Source organism: Neomonachus schauinslandi, chromosome 6 (genome assembly GCF_002201575.2).
Source record: "Neomonachus schauinslandi chromosome 6, ASM220157v2, whole genome shotgun sequence".
Taxonomy (NCBI): Eukaryota; Metazoa; Chordata; class Mammalia; order Carnivora; family Phocidae; genus Neomonachus; species Neomonachus schauinslandi.
Genome location: NC_058408.1, coordinates 5,644,268 through 5,653,365, shown reverse-complemented (window position 1 = coordinate 5,653,365; position 9,098 = coordinate 5,644,268). Strand labels below are relative to the sequence as shown.

Sequence of the window (9,098 nt, the reverse complement as noted above, 5' to 3'; positions counted from 1 at the left end):
GGGGGGGGGGGGGGGGGGGGGGGGGGGGGGCGGAATATCTTGAGATTTACCAGCTGCATTCTGACAGCCTCTAGAGATCACTAGATGCTCACCTGTAGACCTATGTGGACCCCCAAGGGGGACATGCCCCCTCAGCTTCTCTTCCAGACTTTTTTCTTCCCCTTCCTGCCCTATCACGGGGCTCACTTGTCAGAATTCTGGTTCAGAAATCAGATGACGTTCTGAGAAAAGGAACCTAGAGAGTAATGAGCTGGGGGGTGGGGGAAAGACTATTTACTTCCTCTCTTCAAGTGAGCTGCCTGCGTCCCGTAAGGGCTCAGTGTATCTGTGGCGACTTCGCTCTGATGTGACAGCATGAGGCGGTTGCTACCCTCAACGGCTCTGCTGCTCCTAGGTAAGTCAGAGTCACTTGGGCTGCGAGAGAAGCTCCAGATGCCCTGGGGTTCAGCAGAGCCCACTTTTCAGGCCGGGGAGAGGACCCCTACCAAGGAATAGGACCCCTTACCACATGCAGAGCGCTCAATAGAGCTCCCAGGACAAACCCCTGGGGCGCTAGAGATGAGAACGCAGGCTCTGATTTGGGCATAACCGGGAAGCGAAGGGGGACTGGGAGGTCTCTGTTCCTTCACCCTCTGGGGCTCAGTTTCCCTATCTGTAAATTGAAGGCTATGGACCAGATAGATGGTCCCTAAGTTCTGTCCCTTCCGTTCTGACGTCATTGGGTTCCCCTCCAAGACTTCTGATTTCCACCCTTGTGGGAGGACTTGGGTTGATGTGGTGTCTCTGGCTTGATTCAGGGAAATTCAGTCTGTACCCTTGTTTTGGGAGTTTGAGAAGAGGGACTAAGGAGGAAGGGAGTGGTGTTGGAAGCAGGGATGTGGGTGGAAGGCAGGACAGGAGACGTTGACACTGGTGACTAGAAGGCAGGCAGAGGGAAAGGTAGCCACCATACATACCTTGATTCTTGGCGACACGGGACTCCCAAGGCAGGGGCTGGCAGGGGAATTTACACCCCTTCCACACTCCAGCCCCCTGATGTCCACTTCTGTTCAGCATTTGTTTCGCCCTTTTGTCTTGCAGTTTCTGCTGGCACACAAGCTGGTGAGTTTGCTTTGTGGTCTCGATGGATCCAGCTAGGCACGCAGTGTGTACCAGCCACGGGGCTCTGGGAAACGCGCACCACATGGGAAACAGTTGGTGTGGGGTTGTCAGGGGGCACTTCCCCAGTACAGTCGGCCTTGGCCCTAGGCTTCTCTGGCTAATTTTCCTCAGGATAATGAGAGGCCAGAAATGGGGCTAAGTGCCTTGAAGCCAAGATGTTCTGAGTCTGAGTCACCGACCAAGGCGGAGTCACCAAGCATGGGTTTGCAATGGGCTCGCTCTGGCTCTGAGCCTCCCCGGGAATGCTAGTGTAAGGCCCGCTCCGCTCCCTGCCCTAATCCACCCTCTCTTGGTTCCTTAGCAAACCTCACAAAGGCTGTGGTGGTCCTGGAGCCTCCATACAATAGGGTCCTCACGTTGGACAGTGTGACTCTCAAGTGCCAGGGGACCGATCCCTTTGGGGACAGTTCCACCCAGTGGCTGCACAATGGGACCCTCATCTCAGATCAGACCAGCTACTTCATCAAAGCCGCCATGATTGAAAACAGCGGCGAGTACAGGTGCCGGAAGGGACTCTCCGAACTCAGTGACCCCGTGCAGCTCGAAGTCCACGTGGGTGAGTGGGTGAAGGGGAAGAGGGGACTCGCCAATAGAGGGTGGAAGCGGAAGACTTGAGCAGACCCAAGACTTGGGGGTTAAAACTGAGACGAGATGATCTGTGGCCACCCTGAATTATACCAGAGTCATAGTCCTATCTCCAAGCAGGCCTTGGGCAAAATGTCAAAAGCTGGTGCCTAATGGACCCAGGACCCTGCAGGGCACAGTCCCAGCAACCACCATTCACATAGAACGTACCCAAGAGCATGGTGTCACCTGAAGGTCAGGCCATGCTGTTAGTGCTCACTGATATTTATTGAATAAGTTAATGGTTCTGTTTTTATGACCCCCATCTCCCTCTGACTCTCAGGCGCACAATGCCCTAAGTGACCCTCCAAATCCTTCCAAACGGCCCAGGGTCCTATCCACCACCCTGTCCCCATCAATGCCACACTCAAACTTAAACTTCAGTGTAACTCTCCTAGTGGGGATAGAGACATGTTCAGCCTGCACACGGGTCATGGAACGGAAGTCTTTAGCATTGTTTGCAGAATGCAGGCATCAGAAGCAGGTGAGGGAAGGATGTCAGAGGCAGGCTACGTCCCGCTGTCCCTGGAATCACAGCACCTGTGTACCTGCAGTGTCCCCTCTCAAGCCTGACGCTCCTTCAATGGCTGCCTCAGGGTCACCATGTGTACAGGTGGAAGGAGCCTGGAGGGGAAGGGGGGCCTGACTTGCAAAGAGTTTCACGGAACTAGGCCTCTGAAGCTGACTTTCGCGGCTCCTTAGCCTCTGACCACCATGTAGCTGACACGGTCTTCGTGCTACGGAGTTACGGGGAGGAATGTCTATTCCCTGGCTAGGTGAGGCGTGGCTACCTTAGACCAAATAAAATGGGTTATTAGAAAAATCAAGCCTGAGAGCTATTAGTTTGCCTTGGAGTTCGATCTAGAACCTGGCTTTGGAAGTCCCGTCAATGAGAATTGTACTAAGCTGTGACCATGAGCACTAACTTCACCAGGAAAAACTCTCGATCATCTTTCAAGACTCGTTTCACTTTCTCCTCTGAGAAGTCCTCTTTGTGCCATTCTCTTTGGCCCTTGAGACCTTTGTTCTTTGCCTGTTGTAGCACGCTGTGTTGGAATTATTTCTGCGTATGTGTTTTTCTGTGTTGGGTCTACAAATTCTTTGAGGTTAGGGATCATGTGTCTTTGTCAGCGGGTAACCCCAGACCGCACAACACCTGGTACATTAGTGAGTGCTCAACCAAATCTTCGCTGAATGGATGTACATATGGACATTCATGAAGTCCATGGCAGGACAGACTGGCCCAAAGGCCACCAGACTATCTATATGTATTCTTATAACCATAATCTTTTTTTTTAAAGATTTTATTTATTTATATGACAGATAGAGACACAGCAAGAGAGGGAACACAAGCAGGGAGAGTGGGAGAGGGAGAAGCAGGCTTCCCGCAGAGCAGGGAGCCCGATGCGGGGCTCAATCCCAGGACCCCGGGATCATGACCTGAGCCGAAGGCAGACGCTTAACCAACTGAGCCACCCAGGCACCCCTCAACCTTTCTTTAATGGAGCAAATCGTCATTTTTTTTTTAAGATTTAAATTATTTATTTATTGAGAGAAAAAAGAGAGCTCATGAGTGCGTGGGTGGAGGGGTAGAGGGGGAGGGAGAGAGAGAATCTCCAGCAGACTCTGTGCTGGGCATGGAGCCCGATGTTGGGCTCGATCCCACGACCCTGAGGTCATGACCTGAGCTGGATCCAAGAGTCAGACGCTCAGCCAACTGAGACACCCAGGCACCCCACAAATCATCATTTTCAAATGCAATTTATACTCTCTGACCTAGAACTTATGGTGGCTGCTTGTAGCCTTACTTGCCATAGCAAATCCCAGGGCAGCCCTAAGGACCCTGCAGATGGCTTCCCCCCTACCTCTTCCCTTAGTCCCTCTGTTCTACCCTTACGGTTTGATTTGTGTGTCCCTCTTCCCCGTTAGACAAAAAGTCTTGGTGTGACATGAGTTCTCCTGCAGGGCCCAGTGGGCTTTTTCCCGAAGCAAGCTCTGCAGGGATGGCTCCCAGGCTGGCTCTCCATGGCGTCCCAGGATCTGGGTGGTGAGTGTCCCCTTCCCAAGGTCTTGGCTCTGATTGCTGAGGCCCCCGGGCCGTGGCCTCCGTGTCTTTCAGGTTGGCTGTTGCTCTGGACGCCTCGGCAGGTGTTCCAGGAGGGGGAGCCCATTTGGCTGAGGTGCCACAGCTGGAAGAACAAGCCCGTATGGAACGTTCAATATTTCCAGAATGGAAAAAGCAAGAAGTTTTCTTATAATAATTCTGACTTCCACATTCCAGCAGCAACAAGCAAACACAGTGGCTCCTACTTCTGCAGGGGGCTTATTGGGAAGAGAAACGAGTCTTCAGAGCCTGTGGACATCATCATTCAAGGTAAGAGCTGCACAGCTCTCGAGGGTCCAGAACCCCCTGGGCATGGATGGAGTCTGCACTCAGACTGTGAAGATGAGTGGAAAGGAGATTCTGGAATATTCCACAGGCTTCTTTACAAGGGGTTCTGGGGGTGTCATTGACTCTGCACAAACAGAAGCCACATTTCCTGCCCCATAAGTACACCTGTCCCTCCTTGCCCCAGTCACACCACGCCCACAATGTTATGTGTCCCTAGAGTGCTAGCCCATCTTCACTGCCCTCCTTTCCTCTCCAAGCCTCAAGTCTTAGCCAAGAACCAACCTGGTGGGCGCCCCTCACTGGCTCACAGAGAGGGCATGGAAACTGGGTCCCGGTTCTGCTGCTCATTAATCATGTAACAGTGCATAAACCATTAGTCTCTGAGTCTCAGGTTCCCCTTCTGTAACAAAGATGAGTTGACGTTTATTGGGCACCTTTCAGTGTGCTCGACACCCCGCTAAGTGCTTCTTTCCATGCACCCAGTTTGACCATCACAGTGACCCCCTCACCACAATGTTATGAGGTTATAGGTATTATTGAGTCTACCTTACGGATGAAGTAACTCTAACCGAGGGGAGAATGGGGGGGGGCGCGTTAATGTGTCTCTAAGATCACACCAAAGATTCAAAGACCTTTATCTTTTTTTTAAGATTTTATTCATTTAGGGGCGCCTGGGTGGCTCAGTCGTTAAGCGTCTGCCTTCGGCTCAGGTCATGATCCCGGGGTCCTGGGATCGAGCCCCGCATCGGGCTCTCTGCTCTGCCGGGAGCCTGCTTCTCCCTCTCCCACTCCCCCTGCTTGTGTTCCCTCTCTTGTTGTGTCTCTCTCTCTCTGTCAAATAAATAAATAAAATCTTTGGGCCCCTGGGTGGCTCAGTCGTTAAGCGTCTGCCTTGCTCAGGTCGTGATCCCAGGGTCCTGGGATCGAGCCCCGTATCGGGCTCCCTGCTCCGCGGGAAGCCTGCTTCTCCCTCTGCCACTCCCCCTGCTTGTGTTCCCTCTCTCTCTGTGTCTCTCTCTCTGTCAAATAAATAAATAAAATCTTAAAAAAAAAAAGATTTTATTCATTTATTTGACAGAGAGAGAGAGAGTACAAGTAGGGGGAGGTGTAGGCAGAGGGAGAGGGAGAAGCAGGCTCCCCACCGAGCCGGGAGCCCGATGCGGGGCTCGATCCCGGGACCCTGGGATCATGACCTGAGCGGAAGGCAGACCTTACCAACTGAGCCACCCAGGGGACCCAGACCTTTATATTTATTTAACCACCAGATAAAAGGAAAGAATTGCACACCAAATTTCTGCCTTAACAAGAGTCATTTTTCTCATCCCTCTGCTTCTCCCATTAGGTTCAGCAGTTCCATCCACCTTACCACTCCTACATTGGCCCCAAATCCCTTTCTCCCTGGTGATGGTACTTCTATTTGCGGTGGACACGGGGCTGTATTTTGCTGTGCAGAGAGACCTTCATAGCTCAATGAGGGGCTGGAAAAGCAGCAAAGTCTCCTGGAAACAGGGCCCTTAGGACAAATGGGGGTAATAAAAGCAGCACCTTGGAGCCTCCTTCTGGATTCAGAACCCCATTATCCCCACCAGACAACTCTGGGAGCAGGAAATCCGCACCTCAGGATCTAGGCTGAGGATCTTCCACTCGACTCCATCCTGTCTTGGTCTCTGCTGGAAAGGAAGGGTCTGCGATCTCTGGGGGCCAACCATGAAGCCCCAGTGAGTAGACACAGTACTCAGACTTGAAGTCTCAGAGCTACCCAGCTACTTGCTCTGCCCTACTGTCTGTCGCAGCAAAGCCACAATGCAGACTGTGGATGGTGACCCAATGTATGAACTTGTTCTTAAATAACAGGATAAGTAAATAAAAGAATTATGGCCGAGGGCCAGCTGGGTCGTGGTCTACATCTGTTGCTGCCACCCTAAAACCCCTTCCATATAGATTGTGGGGGCTGTTGAGGGTCGAGGGGAGACAGCAAAAGGGGGTGGCTGAGAAAGAGCAAGGCAGTCCAGGACGGACCAGGGGAAACCCCTGCCTGGACTGTCTTCCTAGAACGTGAGCGGTAGTGTAGGTACAGAAAAATCACAGGGTGATGTAGAATTGATTTTTCAGGGGAGCCCCTGTCAGAACTGGGATGGTGTGTGAATATTTAATGATGAACGCTCTTGATGTCTGTCATGAGTAGAAAATGCTCCCGGAAAGGGGTTGGGGATGGGAGGGTCTTGGAAAAGAAAGAGCAGATCAAACTCTGTGTCCATAGGAAGGAGAGCCACATTGCTGTCCCAGATCAAGCTCAGTGAACAGAGCTTGCTCTGGGTCTGAACTGAGAAAGCATGACAGGAAAGAGTCAACAGCAGCTGTTCAGGAGGCAATGGGCAGGACATGAGGACATTTGTGGGCCAGGATAGTAGGAATTAGAGAGAGGAGATGCAGGGACTATGACCAGCTTTCTGCTTCAGTATTTAATACAGCTCCAGCTCCAGCTTCACATCATTCATACACCAAATGCTGGATAAGCGATACTAAATGTGCTCGACTCTGCTGAGTTAAACTTTGAGACTTTGAAATCTGTCGGCCTGGCAGTGACGATGGAGTGGGGGTGGGGTCACGAGCGTGGCTTGTGGAAGAAAGCTTAGCTGTGTCTTTCTGTATTAGAAGCTTTAAACAGAGCATTTCTTGATTCCAATAAAGCATTGAACAAGATCTTGCATGCTGCTCTCCAAAGATGGAAAAACCATGACCTGAATGGTAAAATCCATTTTTTCTCCTGCTGTCTGAAATTCTACCAGGGATGAGTTTGGGTTAATGAAATCATATCCTCACAGCTCACACGAATCAACCAGTTGCAGACTCAACCAATCTTGCTGAGACAACTTGGTGAAGGGGACTTTTACAGGTGGTGTGGGATGGGAGGGTGGGTGGCTGTTAGAGTTAGTTCCGAGCAGGTGGTGGACAGGAGAAGGCATCCCCAGGAAGGAGATAGGGGCCTGGACAGAGGTATAGGTTAGTTAGGCGTCAGTTATGAGCTACATGCCAACATGATTCAAGCTTGACGTTTGAATATTACATGAGATCCAGACGTGAGGCAAGTGCATCGGGAAACCCCATTCAACTCACATCTAGGGGGCCTGGGTGGCTTGGTTGGATGCCTGCCTTGGGCTCAGGTCATGATCCAGGAGTCCAGGATCAAGCTCGGGGAAAGACTCCCTGCTCAGCTGGGGGTCTGCTTCTCCCACTGCCCCTCACCCCACTCTCATGCTCTCTCTATCTTTCTCTCAAACAAATAAATAAAATCTTCAACTCACATCTATTTAGTACTTATGATGCCACGAGCTTGGGCTTAGGTGCTGAAGGTAGAGAGATGAACAACATGGGGACATTCCTCGAAGAGTTTTCATTCTAGGGAGAAAAGCCCAGAGGAGGGAATGAAGAACAGCCTGCAGAGAAGAGGCTTAGTTTTGTGGTGGTGAAGGATGAGTAGGAGTTTGCCAGGCAAGGGGGACAGACGCTGAAGAGAAGTTTGCCAGGCAAAGATTCAAAAGCCAGAGTAGGGCTCAAGAAAGTAGTTTAGCTGTTTTCTAGTGTAAAGAGCCAGGGAGGGAGAGGAGCGAGTTCAGGGGCCAGATCATGAAAGGCACTGCCTTCCAGGCTAAGGAGCGCCCAGCCGGCCAAGCAAGCCTTTGAGGGATTTTAAGCAGAACAAGTTTGCATTTTAGGAAGCCTCTCTGGCAGCTACGTGGAGGAAAGAAGGGCGGGGCGCGGTTTGAAGACAGGAACCCCCCCTCCCCCCGGAAAGCCGGGTAGTTACTGCAGTAACACAAGGGGGAAGTGGTGAGGACGTGAAAGGCAGCGAGGCTGGAGAGGAAGGTGCCTACTGAAAAGCCAGAAGGCATTCTCTCCAGACACGGGTAAGCAGTAGGACTCAGCATGAGTAGGGGCCCAGGTTCCGGACACGACTGTTTTATGAGTTAGGAAATCCAAGCGCAAAGGCAAAGCAGGCACAGATGTGCTAACGAATTCATCTTTGGCTTAGCAGTACTTGCTTCCTTTGGTCGGCAAACATTTTTAATCAGTTTCACCGGGCAGTTTCCGTAGGACCTAAATCAAGCCGCTAAAAGGCTTGCTACCAACCGCAGGGCGGATCTTGCAGACGGACCGTCTGGGAACACCAGGGGGGCTGGAGAGTGAGAGCCTGACAGCAGCGCCCAGACCTCCGCGGCTTCCGCGCCCCGCGAGACACACCCCAGGTTCAAAACGCTCAACCACCGTCCCTGGGTGGGCTCGAACCACCAACCTTTCGGTTAACAGCCGAACGCGCTAACCGATTGCGCCACAGAGACAGGCGAAGGCTGATGCCTCTGCCAAGTCAATTCACCGCAGAGAACATTCGTACTGCTTCCTCCTGCGCCCCAAAACCCGGGCTGGGCTGGCGCCTTTCCCGCGCACCGGGCGGCCCGAGAGAAGCAGGGCTTTGCCCCGCGCTGGCACCTGCTTAGACCTGGGACCAGCCTCAGTGTCCGCCCAGACGAGGCCTAGAAGCCGGAGCCGCCGAGGTCTCTGGGGAAGCCCTTAACGAAGGCTCTCTGTGGGCTCGCGAGTTCCCTTGGTTTTGCTCCAGAAAGTACAGTCAACTTTTTTTTTTTTTTTTGCTGATCTAGACAATTATGTGTTCGTGTCAGCTTGTTATTGTGAATATTTAAAATACGGCATCACGTGCCCGATCCTGCCCGGCACAATGACGTGTTTAAGCAAGGGAGCCTAATAGACCGAGACTAATCTCCAGCCCCAGCTGTTTTGAAAGGTTTCCTCTAGCGTATTAGGCACCCGGGCAGAACATAGAGTTTATTAAATGCCAGTGACTGAAGGACTTTCACATTGAAATATCCGGATCTAAATATCCGAGGGCAGAGACCCCGCATCC

The 9,098-nt window shown here is 52.0% G+C and overlaps 1 protein-coding gene and 1 non-coding gene across 3 annotated transcripts; one reads left to right on the top strand and one right to left on the bottom strand.

Annotated features, from left to right (window-relative positions):
• Positions 1–290: 290 nt before the first annotated feature.
• On the top strand, positions 291–6,880 carry LOC110588140 (low affinity immunoglobulin gamma Fc region receptor III-B). 2 transcript variants are annotated; one of them, XM_044916298.1, is made up of 5 exons: positions 291–394; positions 1,081–1,101; positions 1,463–1,717; positions 3,905–4,202; positions 5,560–6,550. In XM_044916298.1, the coding sequence occupies exons 1-5, from the start codon at positions 355–357 to the stop codon at positions 5,693–5,695; spliced, it is 750 nt and encodes a 249-aa protein (XP_044772233.1). In that variant the 5' UTR covers positions 291–354; the 3' UTR covers positions 5,696–6,550. The 2 variants fall into 2 exon arrangements, with proteins under 2 accessions (XP_044772233.1, XP_021554111.1); XM_021698436.1 differs by having other exon boundaries at positions 292–394; positions 3,905–4,159; positions 5,520–6,880.
• A 1,563-nt stretch (positions 6,881–8,443) lies between these two features.
• TRNAN-GUU lies at positions 8,444–8,517 on the bottom strand. The gene has a single exon. It is a non-coding gene; the product is annotated as a tRNA-Asn (tRNA).
• Positions 8,518–9,098: the final 581 nt, after the last annotated feature.

What these genes read in the sequence shown, in the direction of transcription:
- LOC110588140 (XM_044916298.1), top strand. Translation starts at nt 355, where the DNA reads ATGAGGCGGTTGCTACCCTCAACGGCTCTGCTGCTCCTAG. An exon ending in AACGGCTCTGCTGCTCCTAG is followed by an intron (nt 395 to 1,080) that starts GTAAGTCAGAGT and finishes TTTGTCTTGCAG; the next exon opens with TTTCTGCTGGCACACAAGCT. An exon ending in TTCTGCTGGCACACAAGCTG is followed by an intron (nt 1,102 to 1,462) that starts GTGAGTTTGCTT and finishes TTGGTTCCTTAG; the next exon opens with CAAACCTCACAAAGGCTGTG.